The 27,730-nt window shown below is 41.3% G+C and overlaps 1 protein-coding gene across 4 annotated transcripts in view; it reads right to left on the bottom strand.

Annotated features, from left to right (window-relative positions):
• IQSEC3 (IQ motif and Sec7 domain ArfGEF 3) overlaps positions 1–27,730 on the bottom strand; it is a 976,838-nt gene that overhangs the window by 681,407 nt on the left and 267,701 nt on the right. For all 4 annotated transcript variants that reach the window (XM_086952823.1, XM_086952826.1, XM_086952824.1 and 1 more), the window contains exon 2: positions 26,386–26,466. In XM_086952823.1, the coding sequence (XP_086808949.1) occupies positions 26,386–26,466 (81 nt within the window). The remainder of the gene's footprint in view (positions 1–26,385; positions 26,467–27,730) is intronic.

The following is a 27,730-nucleotide window of genomic DNA, read 5'->3' as shown; positions in this document are numbered from 1 at the left end:
CAACATACCCTTTTGCGATTCCTTAATAGCGATTATTAAGGAATCGCTTTTTAGAAATCGCAAAATGGTATGTTTGAAGAAATTTGCTTTTTTTAAGCGATTCCTTAAAATTCCTTAATTGCGATTAGCAAATTGCTAATCGCAATTAAGGAATAATTTCCCATTCATTTCTATGGGCCAGGAGGCCCATAGGAATGAATGGGAAATTATTCGCAATTTGCATTTCGCAATTTGCTCATCGCAAATTGAGAATAATTTCAAGGGTGCAGGGGTGTCTCAAGAACACCCTGCTGCACCCCTAAAAATGACATGTGTGCGCATATGGCGCACATACATGCCCTAAGGGCATGTATGAGTGTCACATGGCACCATTGGATTTTCAAAAAAATGATTTTTTAAAAGAATTCGCAACTTACCACCAACTAGAAGTTGGTGGTAATTTGCGATTCCTTAAGGGCATTTTGGAAAAAAAATTCCCTTGATACATTGCATTTAAGGAATCGCAAAATTTGCGATTCCTTAAATGCAATCGCAAAATAAGGAATGGCAAATTTTGCGATTCCTTATTTTGCACCCAAATTGTTTGATAAATACCATTTTGCGAAAATGGGTTTGCAAACGCCGAAATTCTGCGAATTTCGGCGTTTGCGAACCCATTTGGCCTTGATACATAGGGCCCTTAATTCCTATGTTTTGCTAGGAATGTTAGCAAAGGAATATAATATTACATCTTGTCAAAAGTATTGTTGAAATATATTTTGACATATGTTTACAGACACAGGACAATCAAAATAAACATGAAGCTAATAGTCTATGACTTGCACTTGTTATGAACAGCAGTGCTGGCACCACCATTTACACCTCCAGCACTGCGACGCCTCGCCTAGTTTTATGCACACTCAGTGTCGCCGACAGGTATGTTACTGACACTAGATTGGTCATCATTCTCTGGACATACTACCTGACTGACACCTGCTATTGGAGTTGTTTGTAATGTCTCTACAGCATTTGTTATCTGTATCGGCCACGAGCTACATCCCCGCTGCAGTGCCCCATTTCTACTTGGAGATTGGCAGCACGCCTTGACAACACAGATGTCACATGTGCAAGTCTGTTAATTGATCTTGTCAATCCATCAATGTGGGTAGACTGTTGAATTCCCTATGTCTATTATGTGCATGGTCGGTATTAAGATCTATGCATATAGTCTTTAATGCATCTGAGAAATTGTCAATCTTTGAATTCATGGTACTTCGATTATTCGCAAGGGTTGTTGCAAAAGTATATAATCCTGTGGTAGTACTTTTCTCAATATTAGGATGTTTTGTATTAAGCAGCTTTATTTCCCTCTGTTGCAGGTGTTGAACCTTGAGCATCGATGCCTCCATGCCTCCAAATACTTGCACTTTTTGAGAGATGTTACCACTTTTGATGTTTGTTTAGGATGGAGTGTTAGCAACATGGCGAGCGTGAAGTCTGTGTCTTGGCCTGACTACAGGTTCTTTTCTTACACTCTGGGTGCTTCTTCCACTGACATACTTTGCTGACTGTGTCTGTTCTATGACTGTGGGACTCCTTGGTTCAGTTTGGGGTGTTGTGTTATGGCCCTCAGCATCAAGAGGCTCTTTGGGTTGCATTTGGCGAACCTAAAGCCCCTCGCTTCAGAAACATCCCTACCATGACCATTGATACCTGTTTGAAAATGAAATCATAATTACTTTCTTTACAATGGCTAAGTGATGTGTGTTTAAATTTGTTGTGTTGAAAATCTAAATTTGGGCTGAAGTCACATCAGCCTTTGGTGAATGTATTATATTTCCCATGATGCACTATTAATAAGCAAAGGGATTCTTATTTTACTGACATGTTTTTAGGCAATAATTTAAAAGTATTGCTTTTTAATATAACCCCATTTAAACAACCCTAAACTATATTTATTGTGTTTATGCAAAGCCTAATTTATATCTAGTATATTTATCAGGGTCTTGTAGTACACTTACTTTGAGAGGTACCAGGAATCTCAGATGTATCAATTGTGCTGAATTCTTCCACTGACCCTGGTTTCCAAGTTGTTTCCACATGTTCCTCTATTTCAGTGGAAGGTTAGTGGGGGCCCTTGGGACCTTCTCCATTTGCTCTAATATAGTTAGCAAAGTTGCTACCTCCTCCTTTGTCCTGGTTCTGAGGTCATGCCATCTTTATAGCTTTCCTCAATGGATCTTGCTGTTACTCCCACTGCCTTCATTTTCTGCTGCATTGACTTCCAATTTTGTTATTGTGATTCTGGCACTGAAACAGATGCTTTTCCAAAGAGTTCACACACATTCCTCCGTTAATATCTCCAGATTTTTCTTAGAAAATTTGAGTTTTCTTTTTCTGGCTCCAGCTTCCTTGTGTGCCTCCTTTCTTACCATTTCCAAGAACTTTAGGGGTGGATGGCAAACCCTCTGGGAGATTGAGAATGGATTCACAAACATAACTCAAGCAGCAATCCTCTCTCCAAAGTTCAAATGTTAACAATTTCCTGGATGTGATGCCATCAGACTATTTGACTGATTCACTATTTAGGTAATTGCTCTTCATGAATACCTAAATAGCAGTCCTAATGAATACCAAATGGCTATTTCGCCCGCAACAAATTTCATAAAATTTCAAATTGGGATAACCAATTTACGATTCGCAAGAAACCCTGACTAGGTAATCACTACTCGTAAATGTCATAATATGCTGCTAAATGAGCGCATATGCATTTCTCCTGCCTTACTCAAGCAGATTGTCTGCCAAATGCACCGAATCCCACTGGTCACTATGGACAGATGGCATGGCAGCACAGATGTTAGGCTATGCCAATTTGTAAAAACAAGACCGATGATGTGGCTGAAAGTGGATGTTAGGCAAAAAACAATATAGCGTTTAAGTGTGCCTATGGGTCATTTTATGTTTTATCCTCCAGATAAAATTTTAAGGCTTATATAGCCTGTGCTTCGACGGTCAAAATCGAGCTGCAGGAAAGTTTAAAACATCCTCAGGATGCGTTTGATAAGAGTATGGGTGTAATAATCTGAAGTGTGAGTGGAAAAATACATCAGAAGTTGCAACGATTAGGCTGTTCACTTACAAGTCAACAGTAAGCACTCTTGGGAAAAGTGTACAACATTTTACAGATTGCCTGCCTAAACTATTAGGCAGGAATGTGGGTGTGGTTCTGTCATACTTCCCAATATTAGAAATTTGGTAGGCTTTAATGCAAGGCAGGTTCAACCTGTCTATCAAAAAACTGTTGTTTTCAGCATCATCATTTTTGTAAGCGCCAAGAAAGCCTTGCTTACCTCCTTAGGGGTTGAAGGCTGCAAAAGGTTTTCAATATAATTGTGAGCCCTGAAAAAATTACTCCCAGGAACACAATTGAACGGTAACCTGTATGCTTCCACCACAAAGGTATATACACAGAAAGTGTCAGGCACAGAGAACTTTCACAACGAACTAACCGAAGACTCAAACTTAAAACGTGGAACAGACACGCCCATGCACTCAGACACATAACATTACTATTATGTGAATGAAGTTGTGCACATATATTTACACAGACATGATTTTTTGCTGACATTACTCAGGCTCAATAAAAAAAATTGAGAAGAAAGTAATTCTTTTGAGCCATACGTATAATTAAAACCTTTCTGGGAGCTCCATTGAAGGCAATGAAGGGGCTCTGGGCTAAGGATTGCTAGTATTATCCTCTTTCTCCAACATCCCAATGTTTGTCTTTATATTTATCCCTTTTTAATTTAAAACATTCTATCCTCAGAAGATGGACTGTTTTAACAGCCTTATGGGCCTCCCTCCTTGGGTTGAACCGGTTGTTAAAGGCCCTCTCTCTCGTTAACTCAGGGCTTTAAGAGCTGAAACAGCCCTCAGGAGCAGTCTTTAAGGCAATAATGAAATGCTGTGTCAAATATTATAAATGTTTTAAAAAGTTCTGTTAAGTGGATACAAAAATGGGAATAGAAGATGCATACTGGATCTCACTGCTATGATTCACACAGCACTAACTGGCTGAAAATTGCAGTCACAGCAAAATGAAAGGTAAAGATGGCACCTGCAGACCTTACTTAGAGATTGCCAGACAGGATACTCTGGCATAGACATTGGAGAGGCCCGTCCGCTGTATTACAAATGCATTATAGCTAATGGCACTTGTAATACTGCAGACGGGACAGCCATTATGTTTTGACAGTATCTCATATAAACTCTAAATGTATGTATGTATGTATGTATGTATAGATGCTTTTATATAGCGCATTGACTGTCACCCATCGGGTATCCTGGCGCTTAGACTTAGATGATACATACACAGTATATAAACAGATTGCATGGCTTAAAGAAAGGGGTTTAGCAATTTTTAGGGAACAAGTAGGTTTTCACATTCTTCTTAAAAGAAATAAAATCATCGGCCCCATGTTTACAAAGCAGTGCCATCATGCTGAACTTGGACGGTCAGCAAAAGAATTAGGCCAACTTTTAATTCGACAATACCACATAGGAGTCAGGCGGTGGTTGACAGGTATCGGGATTAACAGTATAACAGGTAGGAACCATGATTGCTGGTGCTGCTGGTCTGGACTCTATAGTTTACAGCTTTTCAAGAAAGATAATGAAGTTATATAATATTGGCCTCTTAATCAGAATTCTCTGTTCCATGTAGGGTCATTGGGGAGGTATGCGGTGCCCCTTCACCCCTTCGTGTAACTGGTTATGAGCATGTAGAGCTTCGCAAACCATCTGAGCACTGTACGCATGAGTGGGTAGAACATACAGTACCTTGCACATACCAAAGGCACTTAGAGGACTTGTTCTTTTGACACTGGCATCGATTTTCACAGTTAAAGGGAGAATAGAGTTTCATACCTATGGGCAGACAGGTGCTTGCACCATTTTTCCCATACTCTTGGGAGAAAGTAGGCACTGTTGACTGACCTGGAGCCTCGGGCTCTACTTCACCTGCCAATGTGAATCCGAGGCCTCTTGGAGGGAACGCGACTTATCACCGCAGGTCGCGCAATGCTGAGCATCCAATAGGATTTCAGCACTCATGCAACGAGTTGTGACAAACGCACTGTGGTAGCTTATCCACATCACTTTACATTAGCGCCTGCTCCAGTCGCTGCTGAAGGAAATGTCTTCTGTTTCCTTGAGCATCTTTTGAATTTATGAAACTAGTGCTTGACTTCTATTGTTTAAATGTTATACTGATTCAAACAGCATGCACATAATCCAACTGGATATTACTTTTAAGCACCTTATGTTATGTTAGCTGAGATTTGAGTAGTGCTGTATTACCATTAGTATGGGCTCACAGAGTTGCAGCACTGGATACGGCTAGTGCTAAATTTGTAAAAAAAAAAAAAAAAAGTGCTGGTTTCTGATACTCTGCTCAGAAGCCTGTGGCTGGTGCAATTAAACATCGGCACAATGAATACTAGGGTTGGTAGTCTTAACCCACCCTGTACCAGACATTCTCTGCCCCTGTATCTCACCCATGCAGGTTCTTGCTTTCTCGCTTCGTGATGATTTTTCCATCTTTCTCCTCCTCTGTATTTCCGATTTGTGTGTTTTTTCCTCTTTTCGCTCTCAGTCAATATAAGATGCGGAAAAACAAGTGCAAGGCCCCAAACATGTCCGTCATTTGTTGTTGCAGTCCTTTTTGCCCTAAGTGGGATGGGTATGCCCAGACGTGGGCCCCATGCTCGCTGTGCCACTGGATTCATGCTAGCCTGGCTGATGAGGCGTGACATACCCTGAAACCAGTCCCAGGAAGCTGGATTTCGTTCCAGGGAGGACCCATCTTGGCAGTTCGGGCTTGACTGTTCCTAAGAGGAATGGGGACAAGACTGATTTGCATGTGGCTGGGTCCAAACTGGGGTTGTGAAATGAGCAAAAGAATGATAGATTTAATCAAGATCTCTTGACTGGGGTGAATGTTTGACTCATTCAGCATTCTGTCCATCATTTGTTGCTGCAGCACGTTTTGCCCTATGTGGGATGGGTATGCCCAGACATGGGTCCCTAGCTTGTTGTGCCACTGGATTCAAGCTTGCTTCGCTGATGAGGGGTGTTACCCCGAAACTGGTCCCAGGATGCTTGATTCCAGTCCAGGGAGGACCCAGCTTGGCAGTTCAGGCTGGACTGTTCCCATGAGGAACAGGGTCAAGACTGATTTGCATATGACTGGGTCCAAACTGGGGTGTGCCACTGGATTCAAACTAGCCTGGTTGATGAGGGGTGTTACCCCACAACCGGTCTCAGGATTCTTACTTCCGGTCCAGGGTTCAAACTGGGGTGTGTAGTGAGCAAAGCAACAATAGATTTAACCCAGATCTCTTGACTTGGGGAACTGTTTGACTCATTCAGCATTCCGTCCATCATTTGTTGCTGCAGCACTTTTCACCCTGTGTGCTGATGGCCCCTACTGGCAAGCACCATTTCCAATTAAGCACTTATCAGTTTTGGAAAACTACTTTTTACAGGTAGCACCTACATAATGTACAATTAGCATACAACATATTTATGGATTATAACATTTTCGCTAAAGCAGCTTAGGTTCGTCCGTGAAAGAATTGCCTTCGACAGAATTACATTTCTTTGGAACCAGCTTAATGTAAAGGACATTCCTATGAGATCATACTTATCAATAAAATATATAAACATATGGATAACCTTTCATCTCCGGTGATATCAAAGACAAGAACAATGGAATTAGTCTGAAATTACTATGGTTGCTGAGTTGGAGTCCTCAATTCTGAATAGAACCTCCACTTTACTTATTTTCCTCTTATTGGATGCAATTCTTGTATTAATCTCAGCCCCTGACAATCGTTTTTGGCAGCATCCCAAACCATTGTTTTTCACCCACAATACCACCTCAGTGGGGACCCAGTAGGGACCCAGTCAGATGAAAATCAGTCTTGACCCTGCTCCAGTGAGAACAGTCTAGCCCGAACTGCTAATCCTGGATCCATGGTTGCCAATGCACAAAGATGTCTTTTCGAATTCTCTTCCATTTCAAGTCTTTAGAAATATGGAAGAAGCCAACTCCTGTAACAGTGAGTTCACAAATATTCCAAGGCAAACCACATCCAAAAACGCCCAGAACACCCCTCATTCCCAAACCCTGAGTGGGAATTTTGACTGTGGAGAGCTCCGCACTCAAGGCGAAACCTCCAAACCTGTCAAAGTGTTTACGCCTGCCAGGAATTAATATATGAATTCCTAGCAGTTGTCAGTTAGGTACATTCATTTGTAAAATGTTGCTTCTAAATGAATTTACCTTTGTGAATAGGCCATGAACAATATCAATTAATTCAGCTGAACATAACTATTATTGTTTTATTTTAAACTTTTGCCTCTCCATGTGATTCATCAATGCACTTCTCACTGAGGGATACACTAGTGGACCCATAATATAATGACATGTTGTGATATAAATAATTTAGGGCCAGATGTAGGTGGCCAAATACCGGTCAGTAACGGCCGATTTCGGCCGTTACCGACCGGTATTTGGAGTTTTAGATGTAGGGGGCTTCAATTTTACAGAATCGGTAAATTTACCGATTCTGTAAATCTAGATGTAGGTGGCAATGAAAACAGTGCCACAGGCCCTTAAGAATTCGTTATTTACCACGAAATAATATTTCGAGGTAAATAACGAATTCCAGTGTACATGCACATCTGTGCATGTACACCTGTGCCAATTCCAGCAATAAGATTCCTGTAGGCAAGTAACGTCTATCAAAATGATCGGTGGACCTCTGCTGGGGAAATTGGAAGTGAAGATCTGGGTGGACAACGCCAGTGTTTAGGCCAGCCATCATAGTGCATATTACCCCACTGGTCATATTTTTCCACCATGTTACTCTTCACATTGATTTCAGTAGTAGCCAATATTAAGAGTAGTGTCCATTTACATCAAAGGACAACGTTAAAAATACCTTTCTCTTCTTTTCTTTTATCATTATTTTTAACCTTTTGAATATTAGTGAATACATTTTCAGTTTTATGTATTGCTTAAATCAGGTCTTCATGCTTGCCCCTCTTCCCACTTCCCCCATAAAACCCTGAGAATAAGTTTAGCACTTGAGCTCAGCCCATGTTAGTAAAGAGAAAGGTACATTACTTTTAATAAAGGCCCGATTTAGATCTTGGCGGAAGGGTTATCCCGTCCTCCGAAATATAAATCCCATTATATCCTATGGGATTAGTATTTCGGTGCACAGGATATCCGTCACCATTGTGACGGAGTACCTCGTCCCCCAAGATCTAAATCGGGGCCCTAGTCTTTGGTTTGCCGCAAGATAATCTTTAGGTGAAAGCTGCCATGAGGGCTAAGCCGTAGCACCTCTCAGTGTCTTTGCACACTCACCCTCTCAGCCTGCCAAAAGGGTATCCAAAAATCTGGAACTCAATAAGATAGAGGTAAAATTATTTGGCTGTAAGCCTCAAAGTACACAGAAGTCGAACGCCCTTGGCCATGCCTTCCATTGGACCAACAATAATCTTGACCAATAAGACTCTGTAAATTCCCATCTGAACCCCAAGCTTCACTGATTCATGGATTACTGTCATCGCAACCTCCAGCACACTCTCCACCAAGAAAGGGTAGTGCCATTGAAGGGAAGCCATTTTATTCCTGCAGGACTGCTAAAGGACACTATTGTCAATGGTCTATTTTAAATGACAGGTCTAACAGAGATTACATATTGTAAGAGGACAGTGGCAGAAGCATACAGAAGCTATGAAACTGAATATGACAAAAACAGACCATTTTTTCTTTGCATGAGTCATAAAAGATCATTGATTCAGATACAGACATCATCCCACTAAGATGTCTATTTACTGCGCCAGTATTATGCAGTGTTTCAATGCCCATTAATACAAGAACTACAGGTTCATGATGCACACATCAATACTCCAACAACAAAACAATCCCTCCTTAACAAATCAGTTACTATTCCTTTTGTTTTAGGGTCTAAGTCCAGTCATACTAGTGTATGGGATTCCGTAAACAGGCAAAACATTCAAAGAGGATTATTACTTACATTTTCAACTGTGAACTCATAACCTGAAGCCGCAATTACAAACACCATTCAAATTCTTATGGGTCATTATGAATTTGGACTGATTCATCCCAGTCATAGTTGAGCTGTCCAGCGCAAACTAAATGGAAATTTGGATTTCTAATGGCTTTTCAACATTCCAATTGCCTACCAGAACTCCAAACAACTGGAAACATTCCAATGCTAAAAAGTATATGTGAGGGAGGCACAGCTTTATACGTATGAATTTTACACTGGAAAGTGTCCCTCCCCTGCTGTCTTCTGGGCAAATCCTTCGGCTCCCACCTCCTTCCTACATGAGATAGACTAACGAGGAGAAATGGCTGCGGACAGCGCTTGCTGGAATGGAGGGAAAAGCCTTGAAGATGCCCGGGTGCATGCAGCATTTGTTTCGCCTCTGATTCCCTCATCTCTTTAATCGGCTTAGACTGATGAGGCACAGAAAAGATCAGCCGGGGTCTTTAGCTAAGGGATTTCTGCTCAGTCCCGAAGATCTGACTTTCCGCAAATGAACTGCGGGCACACCATTTAATCTAGGACACAGAGAGTCGCGAAGGCGCTAATGAAGCAAACTCTAATTAAAAACTGGATGGTAAAGGACATTAACAACAACGCAAGCCTTGCAGAGTGTACGTCAGGCAGGGAACATTTCTATTTGAAAACAACAGAAAAGAAATTAAAGTGTGAACATTTTATATTAACTATGTGACAGATTTCTGTCCACGTCCCTTAGCTACTGAGTCACCAATATCTTTCTACAAAGAGGAGGTCCACTCCCCTGCTTCCTTTTATTTATTTCTGGTGTTATTCTTCCCACCAGGGCTGGACTGGGAACCAAAAGCAGCCCTAGCAATTTTCTCGGATCAGCTCCTGGAGAAGCACTGCCTGGCCCCGGGAGGCGGGAAACGCTTGCTTGCTGCTTTTGTTACTGTGGGCCGATATTGCAGCACCACGGCAAACCCGCCCCCTAGTAACAAAATAGGCCCCAGCACTGCAAAACCGGCCCCTAGTAACAAAATAGACCCCACCACTGCAAAACCGCCAATCTTCCGGCCTCCCGGGGATACACCCGATACCCATTACGGCCAGTCTGACCCTGCTTTCCACCATCATTTCATGTTCTCTGACTATTTTTCATGTTTATTTTATTTTTCCCTTTGCCCCTTTCTCTCACAGACACACTCCTCTCAAGGTAGGCTTAGTGGTGCTTTAGTGCCTCCAGAGTCATCACAAGACCGTTGAAATATCCGTAAATTAGTCCTCTGCTCCCGCCTTTACAAATCTTTGGGAACTGCATCCATTGAAGGCAGGACAGGAAGAAGCTTGGAAGAATTAACTCTCACTTTAAATCATTTTTGGGCCCTGCATGGGGGATCGTATGTCTGTGCTTGAGCTACATCATTTACCCAGGTGTCACCATCAACCATACCCAGTTTCTGCATTCTGTTTTCAACATACAAGGTTGTGGTATTGCACATTCATATTGAAAGAGTATATAGATGGATGTGGGAGAGGAGGGAACACCAGCTCCAGAAACCCCATAAACGTAATATTTCTTTACTCTGCAATCTTACACGGACCCCTTTCAAAATGATGTGAATCTGATTCCCAGACTCTTATCACTGGGTGGGGAGACACAAGATGTCCACAAGTTGTGCAGAACTTCTGGTCAAAAGCTGCAGCGTCACAAAAAGAAGCTGATTTCAGCTACGATGGTCCCTGAGAAAGGAAGTGGAGTAGCCACATTGTTACCCTACAAAGCCATGTCCTTGCTCTGGTGGAAAGAGCTTGAAGTCTAATGAGTGTGACTTTCTCTAAATTAATAGACAGTGAAAATCAAGGAATCAAGGGACAATCCCTTTGTCCCCTCATCCCCGCCCAACTACAACAGAGTCTTTAGCTGCATTATTTATTTATTTATTTAAGCAATTTGTAGAGCGCACAAATACCCTTGCGTGTCTCAGTGCTTTGATACCACAAGAAAGATCTTCCAAGTCACATACAGCTACTAGGAGTCCTCAAAGGTTTGTTTTTATCTTCCATGTAAAGTTTTAGAGCGCTACAGACATATAGATTACACACAAGTTCATTAGCTGAAGAAGCATAGGGTCTAAGGTGAAAGACCAGAAGGAAACCTTTGTGATGTAAACAAATTCCTGAAAAGCCATCAACAAAATGGAAGGACCATCCAAAGGACAACTTGTCCTTGTGGAAGAGATGTCTTCAGTGGCGTAACGTAAAATGATGGTGCCCTACTGCGGAATGTGAGGAGAGGACCCCAAGTCTCCCATATCTTACGAATACTCATTGGTCTTGGCCTGATTGGGAGCCCCCTGAAATTGCGACCCGCTACGGTACCTGTTTTGCGATTCAGTAAAAAGTTACTGAATCACAATCTGGGTTTTGAAGATACACAAAAGCTATTTTGCAGTTGCAAAGGCTCTGATTTTGAAAATCAGAGATTTTTTTTGACAAAAAAAGCTTTGAATATATGGCCTATAGTTACAACTCACATTTTATAAATCATGTATCTCTTGTCATGTCTTTGATGAGCGACATGTTGGACCGCCACCCTCAGTGCGACAAAACTGAAAAATCAGTGCACCACACCTAACAAGAAACACTGTCCCCTCCACTGGCATTCTACTTAAGGACTGCCCACTATAAACAATTAAAATATGGTTGTGTTTCATCCTTAAAGGTTTAATGCCTTTGCTTCTGCCGGTATAATCTCCCATAGATGATGTATTCGCTAAACAAGGTTTGGTCCATTTAAGCATCGTACTCTGGAGATACAAGTCAGCATCTGTTAACATCACAGCGACTATGATGTTACAGATGATAGATGCCTATCTATTAATCTGTGACGAAGTAGTAAGTGACAATAGGTGAACTATCATCTTATACAGGAGTTACTGATGGAACTCTCCAGGGGCTTGAAAAGAGAAAATGTAGCTGAACTGAACCTTTTGGGTGCTATTGTCGTGCTGACAGTGAAGTGCTGGCTGCACATCGAACAACCATACAAACACACAAGCAACTTCAAATATGCTTTTGGTTGTATTTCTGATGTGAAAACCTTATTTTTAGTACTATCAGTGAGTGGTCAGCACATAAAACGTATGCAAATCACACGCAGCAGCCTCACACAACACATTCTGGATACAAAAATTAAAACACAAACTCAGGGGAAACAGAAATACACCCGTGGGGGTAGTTCAACTGGCATACCAGAGCACGTATTACTGAAAGGGCGGACTGTCATTGTTTGTGCCACAGTGTACCTTTAAGCAAGTACGCCAGACGCACACAGGAACAATGCTCCCTATTATGATACATACCCTGCCCCCAGGGCAGCCGTGAACTCTCGCGGCCCTGTGGGAAGCGCATTCACTGAAATACACAGTGCATCTTCAAAGCTGTTCTGTGTTTCTCTGTGCAGGCGGGAACCCGCCTGCACTTTAAACAGGGGACAGAGATCCCCCTGCATACCGGTGCAGTGAGTGACATCACCCTCCTGTAGGTGGATGTCTGGGGGGTCCACTGGACCCTCTTTCACCCCTCCAGAAGGCTGCCCTCAGGAGGCACACTGACAGTGCACTACCTTTGTGTGGCGCATTTTTGGTGCGCTTCCAAAGCGCCCATGTCCATAATATGGCGTGGGCGCAGATTCAAAGTGATTCCCTCATTACCATAGGGCCACGCCCCCCCATGCAAATGAGAGAACCCCTTCTGAAGATAGCGCTAGTGCTACATGTGTGCCAGTGCTATTAGTATTACAGAGGGGGTCGGCTCAAGTGTCTGCGGGCCCTTTTGTAATACCATAGTATCCCAGAGGTGCAACCAGCTGGCCAGCGCACTCATTGCCCCGTTGCACATCCATCACCATCTCAGGGCACTAGCTGCAATACGGCCCCTGAAGCTGCCATACTGCGGAAACCTCATATTGGCAGCTGTTCTCGCTGAAGTGATGTCACATTGTAGCCACTCTTTCCCGAGTGATGGCAGGCTGAGGGCTTCCTTTACTGCTTGACGGAACACGGGTAGAGGGCCTTCATGCAGTGGAGCACAGGTAGCCGTCCTTATTGCAGCGACAGCCCATGACCAGCTATCCGCCTTCCAGTGGTATCACAGAGCCTGTCTCCCTTTATTACAGGGACCACCTTTACTGCTGTGACAGTGTAGTATTCCTATTTGATGTCATTTCTAGAACCTTTGATGTCACTTAGAATGCTGCTGTGTCTTGAGCTCATTCTGCTGTGAGCTGCTCCTGTGTTAACTGCCTGTTTCTACTTGTGGATGTCAAGTTGTCATTCCTTCATTAAAAGCTGTAACTCAGAACCTGCGTTTGGATTGAATTACTACATAATTTCTGGCGACGACTGGGTACCTACAGCTACTACTTTCAAGATAAAGACTTCTTTTAATGACAACGTTCACTCTTGCTTCTGGAAGCTTGTTTCCTGCCTACAGCTCTACACCGCTGAATTTGCCTTTAAATGGTGCCATTCTCCGATGCAAGAAAGCGACTCGTGAGTTCTACAATTATTTTTCATTTTTGGCGATTATTGCTCTTACCGGGTATTAGATTCCGTTGCACGCATCTTTTGAATCGCGTGGAATCTCTGCACCCGCTCTGCCTGCACCCGCAGCATCTAGGCAACTCAGAAGCGCCTAGCAACATTCAAAAGCTTCCATCTTCGTTCTCCGATCCCTCGGAACTCCGCTGCATTGTGGGTATCACCTTCAACCTTGAGACGTCTGACGTCACGACGTGCCGCCATTTTGTTTATTTACATTTTACATCGGAAAACAGTGCTCACGAAGACGCTCTTCTTTTCCTCATATCTCCTTCGTTTTGCCTCGTTTTTCAAGCGGATTCATTTTCCTGCTGTTCACTGATATTAAGGTACTGGAATATAATCTTACATTTATTTATTTATTTATTTATTTTTCTCTCGTTTTTACCACCATCTTCCAGACTATCCCAGTTACAAAAATTACTTAAACATGTCCAACATTGCTGCGCCACCTCATTTCTTACAAAATGCTGGTGATCCTAATATTGAATGGGATTTATGGCATCCTATGTTCTTAGCCTATGTTGAGGTGTTAGAGAAAGATGGGTGCTCCGCTAAACGCAAATTAGCTCTTCTCAGACACTGTCTTGGTGGAGCTGGCATTAAAGAATTCGACAATCTTCCATCACTTGATGATGCTGGAGACTTAGATGTGTTTGAAAAAGCATGTGCACAAATGAAAATTCGTTTTGGAAGGAAGATAAATACAGTTATGGAACGTTTTAAATTTTATTCCCGAATTCAAAAACAGGATGAATCTATCGAGGATTATGTTTCTGCTTTAAGATCTCTAGCTTGTTCTTGTGCTTTTGAGACCATCTCTTACGAACAAGTGCTCAGAGATCAAATTATGATGCGCACCAAGAGTAAGAAAATCCAAGAAAGACTCTGGTTAGGTACAGAATCTTCTTTAAGCTCTGTCATCAATATAGCTAAAGGCATTGAGCAATCCGAATTGTTTGTTTCAGAGATCAGAGGTCAACCACCCAAGTCTCAAGTCACTGAAACTGAAGTCGCATTAGTAAGAAATCAAAATTTTTCATCCAGTTCCAACAAGTCATTTCCCAAAAAAGACAATGAGAAGAAAGTTGTTGAGAATAAAACTATTGCTGAAAATAAATTCTCCTACAGGAAAAATATTTATTGTTACAGGTGCGGTAGCTCTAACCATGTTGGAAATTATAGAGGATGTCCAGCTTGGGATAGAGTCTGTGTAAAATGTAAAAGAAAAGGACATTTTTCAAACGTCTGTCGTTCTTCTCAAAGAGTCAATTACATCTCCCAAGAAGAAGAAGAAGTTTTACAAAGCTTTAATTGTATTCTATCTGTTGATGACTCAGAACAGAAAGAATTTCCTTCTTTTACCATTTTAGTTGATAACCAGCCTATCCTTTTAATGATGGATTCTTGTTCATGGTACTCCATCATTGGTTTGAATCTGTTTAAAAGTCTCTGGGGGGATAGAGAATTATTGACCTCCGACATATCTCCAGGGGGTTACACTGGTAAGAGAATAAATATCGAAGGCTTCTTCTGGGCTGATTTTCAAGTTGCTGATCGTTTTGCTAAAGGGAAAGTTTATGTCGCCACCAAAGGCGTTGCTATTTTTAGTTGGCCACATCAACGCCTACTCGGCATTAAACTTGATCCCAATGCAAACCCTCCAGTCTACTTGGGAGAACCTTATGTTTTAAGTATTTGCGATGCTGAAGATAATTCTTTGTTTGTAGAAAATACAAAAAAATGCTTTCCTGATGTTTTTAAAGACACTTTGGGTAAATTTGTTGACTTTCAGCATAAAATTATGCTTAATGACAATGCCATTCCTGTCAGACACAGGGTCAGGAATGTTCCACTGGCCTATCGGGAGAAGTTAAAAGACATTTTGAGTGATCTTGTATCCAAACAAATTATTGAACCCATAGAATCATCTCCTTGGGTTTCCCCCATTGTTTTATCACTCAAAAGTTCTGGTGAGCTTCGTCTATGTGTGGATCTCCGCAGCTTGAATAAGGAGATCTGGGTAGACAAGCATCCCCTCCCCAATATCCATGAGTTAATTTCCTCTCTCACTGGCGCTACCGTCTTTTCAACCATCGATTTAGCTAGTGCCTATCATCAGGTGGAGTTACACCAAGACTCGAAGAAACTCACAGCTTTTGTCACTCCGGAAGGCATGTTCCAGTATTTGCGCATGCCTTTCGGTCTCGCAAGTGCTGCTTCTGTGTTTCAACGCCTGATGAAAGAGGTTCTTCTCAATTGTAAAGGGGCTATTGCGTTCCAAGACGATATTTTAATCTTTGGTGTTGATGTCGAGGAACATGATCATAATTTGCATTGCGTACTGTCCAATGTGCAGAAGAAAGGTCTCACTCTAAAGTTCAACAAATGCAAATTCCGACAATCTAAAGTTGAATACCTAGGGCATGAGATCTCCAGTGATGGCATAAAACCCAAATTAAATCATGTAAAAAGTATCACTGATGCCCCCACTCCCCTTTCGAAGGAACAACTATTATCCTTCTTAGGACTTACCGAATTTTATGGAAAATTTGTGAAAGACTATTCTACCATTGTACATCCCTTACGCTCTTTGCTAAAGAAACAAGCCAAGTTTGTGTGGGGTACAGAACAGCAAACCTCCTTTGATTCGTTGAAAAGCAAAATTGTTAATGCCCCTTTCCTCAAACCCTTCTCTGTCCATAAAGATTGCATTGTATGCGTAGATGCCAGCAATGTAGGACTTGGTGCTGTTTTGATGCAAAGAGATCGTTTTGGTGAATATGTTGTTTCCTATGCTTCTAGGACTCTGAGAGATGCTGAGTTTAATTACTCTACTATAGAAAAGGAACTCCTTGCTTGCACTTGGGCTACTCAGCATTTTCGACAATTTATTTGGGGTACAAAATTCACTTTGAGGACCGACCACAAACCCCTTGTCAACATGTTGTCAGCTGGGGGTGGCAGAACTCTCACCGCCCGTTTGGCCCGTCTCGCTGCTAAACTGCAGGAGTACCAGTGTGAAGTTGTCTATGTTCCAGGACGGCTTAATGTACATGCAGACTGCATGTCACGTCTTCCTGTCAAAGAAATTCCCAATACGGTTATCTCTGATGAATGTGATGTTGCTTTCTCCCTCTCTGATGTTAATTTAATTTGTGGTAAGGGTTCAGAAAATTCCATCACTGAAAGCGTTTGGTCTGATGCCATGCGTAACGATGAGGTTCTTACCAAGGTTAAGTCCTTTTTGCATGCTGGTTGGCCTGAAGAGCGGAAGTTGTGTGGTGATTTAGCTTCCTTCTTCAAAGTAAAAGACGAACTGTCAGTAATAGATGACATGGTCTACAGAGATGACAAAATTGTCCCGCCCCTTGACGTCCGTGAATCTATTTGTAGATTGGCCCATGAAGGTCACATGGGTATGTCCACCACTAAAAGAAGAATCCGAGAGTATTATTGGTGGCCCAGTTTAGACGCTATGGTTGATAGGTGGGTAAGGAATTGTTCTCCATGTTCCTTAAGCGACAAATCTGTGAAACCCATTTCTTCTGGATTTTCCCCTATTGAATTTGTTTGTGGACCTTGGAGGAAGTTAGGTATTGATATCATCGGTCCTTTTAATTACCAGTCAGGTAAGGACATGTTCGCTGTAGTACTTGTAGATTATTTCTCCAAATGGCCCGAACTCAAAATTGTCGATAAAGTTAATTCTGAAGTCGTTGTTGAATTTCTAAACGAAGTATTCTGTAGAGAAGGTCTACCTGAAGAAATTGTCTCTGACAATGGACCGCAGTTTGTCAGCGAAGCTTTCTCTGCTTTTCTTGAAACTTGTGGTATCCTCCACAAAAGAGTTTCTAATTATTCTCCCCAATCAAATGGCCAGGTAGAACGCTTTAACAGAGTTATTAAGGAATCTTGCCAATTAGCTCTACGGAGTGGTTTAAAATGGAAAAAAGCTCTACAAGCTACTCTGTTTACCTATCGGATGTCCCCCAACTCTGTTACTGGCTTGTCCCCTTTTGAAATGTTGCGTTGCAGGAAACCTGGTACCAAAATCTTTCCTTGGTGGTTGAAGTCAAAGGACTCTGGATATTTAGAATTGGATATGAGTAGAATTAGAGACCGTGTTGGTAAATACCAAAACAAAATGGTTAGGAACTCTTCCCCCAAATTTGTCTCGCCCAAAATTTCTGTTGGTGATTTAGTCAGAGTAAAGTTTGGTGGCATCATCCCTAAAGGCATTTCCAGGTGGTCTTCCCCTGTCAAGGTTACGGAAGTTTTCAGCAAAGCTGTCAGGGTTGAGGGCGGTAAGATTTGGAATTTTAGGCGTGTCTCTGTTTGCAAGTCGAGTGTCATAAATGAGAAGTTTGTCCAGTCTGACCCCAAGCCATCTGGTTCTGGTTTTCATGGTTCCCATGAAGCTTTTGACAATCTGCATTTTTCCCAAGTTCCCCTCCCCCGAATTTGTCCTAACAATGTTCCTTTTCAGACTGCCTTGTCCGACACTCATGATGATGGATCCCAAAATACTCATGATACCGCTTCTCAAAATACTTTTGATGTTGTTCCTCAGAATTCTGTTTCTCAGGCGTGTTCAGTCCAACCTGTTAATTTACGCTGTAGTTCTCGTGTAAAGCATGTTCCTGTAAGGCTCAAGGATTACGTTTGCTCTTAATGTTTTTTTTTTTATGTTTCCCTCTCTTTTTGTTTTTGGGTTTATTGTTTTTTTTTTTTTTTTTTTTGTTTTTCGGGGGGAGGTGTGTAGTATTCCTATTTGATGTCATTTCTAGAACCTTTGATGTCACTTAGAATGCTGCTGTGTCTTGAGCTCATTCTGCTGTGAGCTGCTCCTGTGTTAACTGCCTGTTTCTACTTGTGGATGTCAAGTTGTCATTCCTTCATTAAAAGCTGTAACTCAGAACCTGCGTTTGGATTGAATTACTACAGACAGCACACTGGAAGCTGCTCTTTGTGCAGTACAACGGCAAAGTCAAGCATCCGCTGGACTAGCTTTAGCAGGTGTTGCCATAAGGCAGATTGCATAATTCTTTCTGGCCCTTCTTATCTATGATCTGTGCCTTCCAGGTCTTGGGAGTGAAGTAAAGACTTATAAATAACATTGCAAGAAAGATGATCCCATAACACGGCCAGGGTGTGCCAACAGAAGCAAATATGTCAATGTCAAAGGCTTTTTTTGTATAGCGCAACAATTCACCAGAAAGGTCTCAGGGCGCTTGGCAAAAAGAAGGCATCAACCTTAAAGGGAGCAAAAAAATGATTGAGAGGGGAATTAATTGGAAAAGAGACAGGTTTTCAGACTCCTACGGAACGCTAGATGGTTGGAGATGTGATAGCGAAAAAGAGAAATAATGTAAATGCAAAACAAAAAAAGGTGAGGGAAGACATGTTAGATCACAGAATGAACCAGAATGAAGGGAAGAAGGATTGAAAGAAGGCTGCAATGAAGGAAATATAGACGGAAGGATAGATAGAAAGAAAGTAAAATGGTTGGAGAAACAAAATAAAAATGAAAAGAAGGAAAGAAAGATGGAAGAAGTAAAGAAAAGAGAAAGAGACATAGCAGACAGCAATAAAACACGAACAACAAGTAAGACGAATGGAAAGAAAGGCTGAGATAAATTAAAAATACACAGAAAGAAGGAATTAATGAATAGTACGAAGTAAATATGGAAAAGTGCAACAGAAGAAAAGAAGAGAGAAAAAACAGATGCAAGGAAATAATGAATGACATAAGAAGAGGAAGAATGAATGGAAAATTTAAAAAAGAAAGGAAGGAAAAAGGAAAAATTGAAAGCTGCAAAGAAGGAAAGAAAAACACAATAAAAAAGAATTAAAATAATGAGAGAAATATGGAAATAAGAAAAGAGACAGAAATTGACGATGTAGAGGAAGACGGAAAAGGAAGCAACGAATGAAAAGGGAACAGAAAAAGGGAATGAAAGGAAGAATAAAATTAAGTAAGACAAAAATAAGGGTAGAAGAAATAGGAAAAGAAATAAGAAAGAAAGGAATGCCAAAAAGAATAAAATGAAGAAAGAAAGGTTGAACAAAAGAATGAAGGAAAGAGAACAGGGAAGAAGAGAGAACAGAGAAATAAAGCCACAAAGAAAAATGAAGGAAGAAAATGTAAATGAAAATAATGATGGGAGGGAAGATGAAAGGAAAGATGGAACAATGGGACAAACAATGGTAGTAAAGATGGAAAGCAATATGAAAATAATATGAAAGGAGGAAAGGTTTAAATACAAGGAAAGAGAAAAATGGGATGGAAAGTGGAAATGAAAGGAAGGAAATAAGAAAGAAAATTAAGGATAAATAAAGTGACAGGAAAAACAAAATGGAGAGCATGAGAGAGACAGACAGAAAATTAAGAATAAAAGATGAAGATCAAATGAAAGTATGAGAAAGAATGAAGGTGCAAACAAAGGTAAATTGGAGGACATAAATACAAATATGGACGGAAACAAAGTGAATAAAACGTAAAATGAAAGTTAGAAACAACAAAGAAAGAAAGAGCACGTTGAAAAGGGAAGGAGGATGGAAACTGAAATTACTGAGATAGAAAGAAGAGTGAAGAACAAAAAAGAGGGACACAGAGAAATAAATGAAGAAAAAATAATAAAGTGACAAGAAGAAAAATTTTTACAAATAGGAAAAAAATTAAAAAGAGAGAAAAGAAGGAAATGAGGAGTGTGAAATCAAGTGAAAAATCACATTTGAATACACCAAAAAAAACAGCAGACAAGGGGGTAATGGGGAGATTGAAACTTCATGGGCAATTGGAGAGCTAGGCAAAAGATAGAGGAGACCAGTGAGGAGGAAAATAGAAACAAAAGTAAATAGAGAAGGAGGGAGGATTGGGGAATAGGAAGGTGTTAAGGTCAATCAATCAATATGAAAAATGGAGCTAAAGGTATAAAGGAGAAGGGCAGAGATGATGCTTCAGGGGGGTGTTTGGGGTGTAACATCCCCAAATAAATGCATTTCTGGCCTGGAAGTTGGGTCAGCTATGCCTGTGTCGGTTTTTCATCATGGTCCCAGAATAAAAGACAGAACAGTGATCTTTGATGTAAGACAAGAAAGACAAGGACAGAGAGAATCTGGTGTCTGAATTTCAAAATGGGAAACCAGATTACTTGGAATCAATTCCAGCTTCCCAACATGTCCAAATTGTGTGATCCTAGGCAGACATTTTATTTCAGAGCCTCCTTTTACTTTATTATCCCATATGAGAGCACTTTTCAAAACGTGAGTTCAGGAGGTACACTGAACAAGCACATCTTATGATTGATTTAATAGATTATAATGTTGTTCCATCTCCAATAGGAATCTAGCACACGTTAAGGGTTACTTGACTACAATAGGGTTTATTTGAAGGGCCTGGGGGCTATTCACAAACTGCATATTGTATTACATTTTGTAGTACTACAAAAGAAGTGCAAACATACTACAGAATGATATTCACAAACTGCACTTCTAAAGCATTACCGATTGAGACTGAGGATGTGAAGTTCCCAACACACCTGCCAGGATCCAAATAGATTGCCACACCATGAAAGTATTGGAATATTTTGATAAAGTCTCCTTAAAGCTCCCTGTAAATGTATGTGAATATTCTTCTGCACATATAACAGTTTGGTCCAGGTTTTTAAGAAACCTCTTGGGGGACAGCTTCCAGCGTGTCTCATGAAGGGCCGCTTCAGTAGTCAGCCATTGACTTTCTAGAATATTTAATGGCCAGAGTATTTGCAAATTGCATTGTAACATACATCATTTTAAATCGAAAAGGTTTAGGACTGCTGGTTTTGCTCCCTCACTCACTGCATTCCGGTTCAAAGTATTTTATTTTTCTAACTATTCCCTCCCAGTAAGGCATCAAAGTGGGAACTACATTTAATGGGGCAATGCTCATGGGACTACAACATACCAGACCCCCATTTCAGCCACGCCACAATGGCAATTGTTCCCACTAGAGCAGCTTCACACTAGATGCTACAACACCGCCATCAAAGCACACCAGGAACCACCCCCAGCGCATTGAAGGCTGTTTCCATTTTGATTTTTACTCATTGAAGGCAGCCTTCATGGTACCAACACCGCTGCACGGGCACCTCCCGCGGATCTCTGTCCCATGGTACGTCTCTGTGCTAAGGGCACCTAAGACAGAAGTCACTCCTAGGGCAGATCCCTTCAATCTATACTTTTCTCTACCAATAGGCATCTCATCCTATGTGTATCTCTTTTGCTGCAGTGTACCTCTCACTTCTTGTGGATTTTAACTCCATGGCACAACTCAGGGTCTATGAGGCAAGCATTCCCAAGGCCATGTCACCCTTGCAGATATTTCAATAGACTCATAACACCCCCTGCAGACTTCTCTGGCAACCATGAAGATCTTTCTCTGAAGTACATCTCACACCCTTTCTGCATCTTGCCCACTTTGATGCATGCATGTATTGCCCTATACCTCTTGTTTTTACCACAACTGTACTGCTCCCTCTCTCCAGGGCTCCTATTGCACACAATTGTCCTCAAGCTATGTTCAGTTGCATGGGGCCCTCTCTTTCACATATTCCATACAGCTCATATAATTTGTGACCATACTCGTGTATCCTTCTCCATCTGCTCTGAATTACACTGTTGTGATTGAACCGCTTTAAGACCCGCCTTCTCCACATAGGCCTCTTCTACCTACCTATGTGTGTGAATGAGAAAGGTTTTTCTCTTGACAAAAGCCAATAAAATGTGGGCTAATCAATCAATTGCAGATCACACACAACTATACCCCTCCTGAAATGATAATTAACTATTATACTTTGATTTGTGGCAACTGTTAAGAACGAAACGTTGAGACTTGATTCAATACATCTCTCAAATTTGAAAAACATAATTACATTTTCTAATTCAGGAAAAAACCTGGTAATTGAGTCTAATTCACAAATGATCCGGAAGTAAAAACCTTGAGTATGTGTGCACGTTACTTCCACTGGAAGCTGTCAGAATTTCTTGCTTTAAAAGTATTGTAACTACAGGAGACACAGTAGGAGAGGAAATTCTGGGCCCCAAGCATAACAAAACAAGAAGCCGTGAAGGACTCACTCTTACCTCTCCATTTTTAACGGGGACCTTGTTGGGCTCTCTGGTTCAATTAGCTGTCAGAATTCCTGCCTGCTACTCTCCAAGGCTGTGTGCAGGCTGTTTGAATATTTGGAAGTGCCACACATTTGTTTTCGTACAAATGTAGGCCTATTTTATGTTTTAGGGACTAACCCTAGTCTCTGAGATTTCCTTGACCACAGGTCACTTCTCCAAGTTTTTGCATCACCTCATACTTTATAAACACTGTGTGTGTGAAATGTTAATAACAACTAGGGATTGGTTTAAGAGCAACTCTTGTACCATCCTAATCTGCTATTCTACAACTATCTGCCCGACAAAGTGTGCCTTGTAAAGTTCATGAAAAAGGAGCATATTTGCATTTCCACTCATAGGAAGAACTAGAAAACCTGCCCTGATTGCTACAGGACTAGTTGATGGACTAAGGACTTGCTATCATTGTTAGAGCCAATACGCTGATTTATGGGCACATTACATTTGTGGGCTGTTGTGGAGTTTGTAGCCTGCTGTTTCAGTATGTCTACCAAGCCTGGAGTGCCTGGGAGGTGAAATGTCTGAGATACAGAGATGTCTGCATCTTGATGGGAAGAATTCCTATCTCACGCCCTGAAGGAGAACTAGAAAGACACTTTGCACTTTGATTAGTTGCCCGGCTTTTGGTGATTCGCCAGGTGCTATGCGGATAAACGGTATGATCTTAGTCTTGAAGAGTCCCTCAACTGATGAAGTGGCACTATATATATTGGAAAGTAAGCAACATCACCACCATGAAACTTTATGGCTCTCCTAATGTAATTAACTTTGCTGCAGCCTCACTAACCTGCATAAACACTTTAGGAATGCCGAATAATCTTGTGCTCTGTAGATAATTCTTTTGATAACAAAATATTTTTTGGGAAAGATTTTTTTTAACTTTTCTAATCAACAGCTGAGCAGTTTGTTAGTGAAAAAGTAAAACTCTTTTTCTTGTGTTTTTGGCAATTTTTATATTCTATTTGTTGTAAAATAGGTTAAGGGATCTTTATCCATCCAAGGGGTTTACATCTCCAGGTTCACTTTACCATTTTAATCTCATTTTTGTGGTACTTACGGCTTTTTGTTTTATTACAACTTGGGGTGGCTCTTTAATCCCATTACTTTTCCACAGTACTGCTGTTTGAAATTCACTAACACCAGACATCAATTGCACATCTTTGAATAGTAGTTTAAGTACTCAGGTACTCTACCCAGGGTGAGTAAGAGGATTTCCTTACGGTAAAGAGTGTTTTACACGTGTGCTTCAACCTGAACAAGTGAGATGAAAGCTCAGTCACAGCTCAAATCCTTCTAATTAGTGATGCAAAGAAGCAAAGACTTCATAAACATCTTTAAGATGAACAGACGCTCCAGAATTCACAATTCTCTGAACATTCTTCCCTGTTGCTTCTCTCCTGGTGAGTGACGCAGTTATCGGTTGGTGAAAACTGTACTATCGTTTCTTATCAAGACCCTTTTTTTAAAGAGAACTAAAGGAGAGGTAGCCTGTGAATAATAACTTCAACATTACTTTCATTTAAAAAATGTCCTCATTTCATTTCTCTTCCAGGCGAACTCTGCTGATGCTACTAAGCTCTTTTCACTCCAACGTGTGACCTTCTGAATAAAAGAGACATTCTATCCAATCTGGATTTACCTAATCCCTCTAGGTCCCATCAGGGTGATGAAATCTCAATGTCTTATTTTTGGACGCTTAGTTCTACTGCTCATAAATTGAAATTTGGAGGCGATGGCAGTTCTAGTATGACTTAACAAGGGCCTTGTGATGCTCTCATTTAAGAAATTGTAGGCCCCTCTAACACGCCTATTGTGTGATCAGTTTTTAGTCTGATAGCCATGTCCACATTTACAGGAACACAGATGATAGGACATTTCAGGGATTTCTATAATCTCATTATGGCCATTTCCACATTCGGTTAGAGCTCCAAGAAATCCAAGAAAAAGTAATGGTCGAATTACAGTTTTAAATTTTGTAAGCAATCACTGAAAGCCTCTTTAATTTAGGCACAGGCTATGAACCCAAGGGTCACAGGGTACTATTTTAAAGAACAGAACCCATGGCTAGAGACAAAGAATCAGGCATTGTCTTGGTTTGGAGATTTTCTATCCCAATGATCACAAACAGGAACTATAGGTCCTTTTCTTTCAGAAGCTCATGCCTACAAAGATCCACTCTCTTATCTATAAACTTTCATATGGATTTGTCTCTTCCACTTGCATTCCTTGCCATAGTTCCAGTGATGAGTGGATGTTATGTGGTGATATGCTAAATTCAAAGTACTTTTTAAAATATCAGTCAGCTGTTTGAAGGTCATACAGAAAAGAATGCTCGAGAGCGATGACAAAGTAAAAGCCAAAAGGTTAGTCATTATTTTTGATGGCAGAAGTGGGTTAGCAGAGGCCTAAAATTAAACAAATATTAAGAGTCTCTGCCCTCTGCTAAGAAGGTGAAAAAGCTGTGGGCCATTATGGATGCAGGGATATTGCTGCACCAACACAGAGCAATGGTAATAAATAGGTGTAGCATCCAGTGTCTGATGCTGAGGAGGCATATGGTATTTGTGTCTACTGCCCTTAGAGCACAAGCTTCAGACACACCCGGAATCCAATAACAGATGTTTCAATAATGTGTGTGGGAGACCACTCAAAAATCAATTTCTTCATTATACCTAATTCAAGATTGTGGGGTTAGAACAGTGCATTGTCCTCCTAGAGGATTCCATGGGACTTTCAAATGACATGCTACCTGTAGCCAAAATGATACTGTTCATTAGATGTGTGGCCTTTAAATGCTGTAATGAGCTGGATTCTATGTGCCCAAGCATATCAGATCAGTCATACGTTCAGCGGCATATAAGATTTGATTTTACATAAATTGAGGTAAGGTTTTCAATCCTCACTGCAAGCGGAAAGACTATGGGATTCCCTCCCACAGGAATATCAAGATGGACCTCATTTGGAGTTCTTTTAGAAACTAATAAAGAATCCTTTGTCGGAGCATTAAGGCGCAGCTTGACATTATTGCTGAAGTTTTCTCTACCTAGGTGCAGAGTAAAAGTAAAATAAATTATTAAAAATAAATATGTAAGCAGAGCGAATCTTAGAATGCTTTGTCAAGAGATAGGGATAAAACCAATCTAGTGTATTTCCAAAGATGCTTTGGAGCAAATCTGTGGAAAGAACAAGGCATATCTAATTTAGCTCCTAAACTGTCCCATGAGGAAAAATTAATTGCATATCAATGCAACACATCCTCAGGTTTTTTTAGTTGTGGGATGAAGATAAACATGGATTTCCCACCTAAGTACACACCATGCAACACCAGACAACTCCTCTCACAAACTCTTTCACCAACTGCACACATCCAAGTTCATTGACAGGCCCAGGGTGAAGGGGAAAAGAAAGAGAGGAAGATACTTAGAAATCTGGTAAGAAAAAAAGAAAAGTAGGGAAATGGATGGAAAGAAGAGGAGAGAAATAGGGCAGAGTTAGGGAGAGAGAAAATGACAGGAGTGTCTCACCTTGGCAAGGAGCACGCAGTTGAAGGCTTCTGGTCAGCATCAGCTGCTGGACAGCAAAACTGATGCAAGACATTTTCATTCCTGTTGAGAAAGAAGAAAACGTGTTCAGAAAGTACCCACTTAGATCAATCAAGCAAATTAACACTGAAATGTGCAGCTCTGGTACATCAGAAGCTAAGAATAAATACAAAATAGTAATATTAGGAACAATAATATCTTCTTTTTATATATAGTGTTTCATTCTGCACTTGTACTATTTCTAGACCAGGTGAATTACACATAATGTTATTCTACTACTAAATGGTACTCAAGGGACTTCTAAAGGATGGAAGGCTAGGTTAAACTTTTTAGGATTCAAACCTATGATCTGCAGATCAAAGCAAACGTTGGAAGCAAGCTTTTCTGTCACTTTGCAAAATATACAATGTGCACTGTCAAAAACATTTACTCAGTTGAAACACTAATAAAGAATCTCAAAAAAGCTCCCTCCCCCTGATTGCTCAGAACCAATTGATATTTTGTTACATTATTAGACCTATGTTGCATGTTTGTGCCAGAGAGGTGCAAACTGGCAATCATGACCAGCAGTTCCATTACTTGTATTCTTATTTAATGTCTACTTTAGAACAAAGACATAGGAGGTGAGGCGAGGACTGTGGCCTGGCATAGAAGAAGCAGGAAGCACATTGCGGCGTTCGCGGCGAGCTACCGACATCTGGCCACTTCCAACTTCTTAATTGACCCTCTTGCACTCCAAATGCTTTGCAAAACACAGAGCACCCAAGACTGCTGGGTAACCCAGAGATTGGGGGGTTTCGTGAAGGTCCTGAGGAAACAGCTATGGCAGCCGTAGCCCATATCAAGATGGTGATGGCTGCTAGGGCCACAGAACTGGTGGACTGATTAGGGGCTGACACAGACAGACAACAGCCAGCCATGGAGAGTAGCTGCTGAAGACCCAGACCCACGAGGAGAGCACATCGCTAAGAACGTGGACCTGAAGGGGTAACCGGCGCCAGACTGCACTGAGCAGTGCCATGTGGGTGGCGGGCCCAGCTGCCTGCAAAGGAGCGATGGCTCAACCAACATCGGCTATTAGGATATGCAATGAGGGCAACTGGAGTTGGCGGAGGCTGGAAACCGCTGAAGCATTTCCTTTGGTTTGTCTCCATCAATAAATAGAGGTGTGCAATAGTTACTGACAGTGAAGGGCAGGTGACACCCCTTGCGCCCTTTTCCAAAGAAACTCCCAAGATAAGGACTGAGGAACTGGACCACCAGTAGGGGCATCTAAATCTGCATCAGTCATAATATGGCATTGGGGAACGCAGGCGCCAGGGGTGCC

This window comes from Lissotriton vulgaris, chromosome 1_2 (assembly GCF_964263255.1).
Source record: "Lissotriton vulgaris chromosome 1_2, aLisVul1.2, whole genome shotgun sequence".
In the NCBI taxonomy this organism is placed as follows: Eukaryota; Metazoa; Chordata; class Amphibia; order Caudata; family Salamandridae; genus Lissotriton; species Lissotriton vulgaris.
This window is presented reverse-complemented; position numbering and strand designations above follow the sequence as displayed.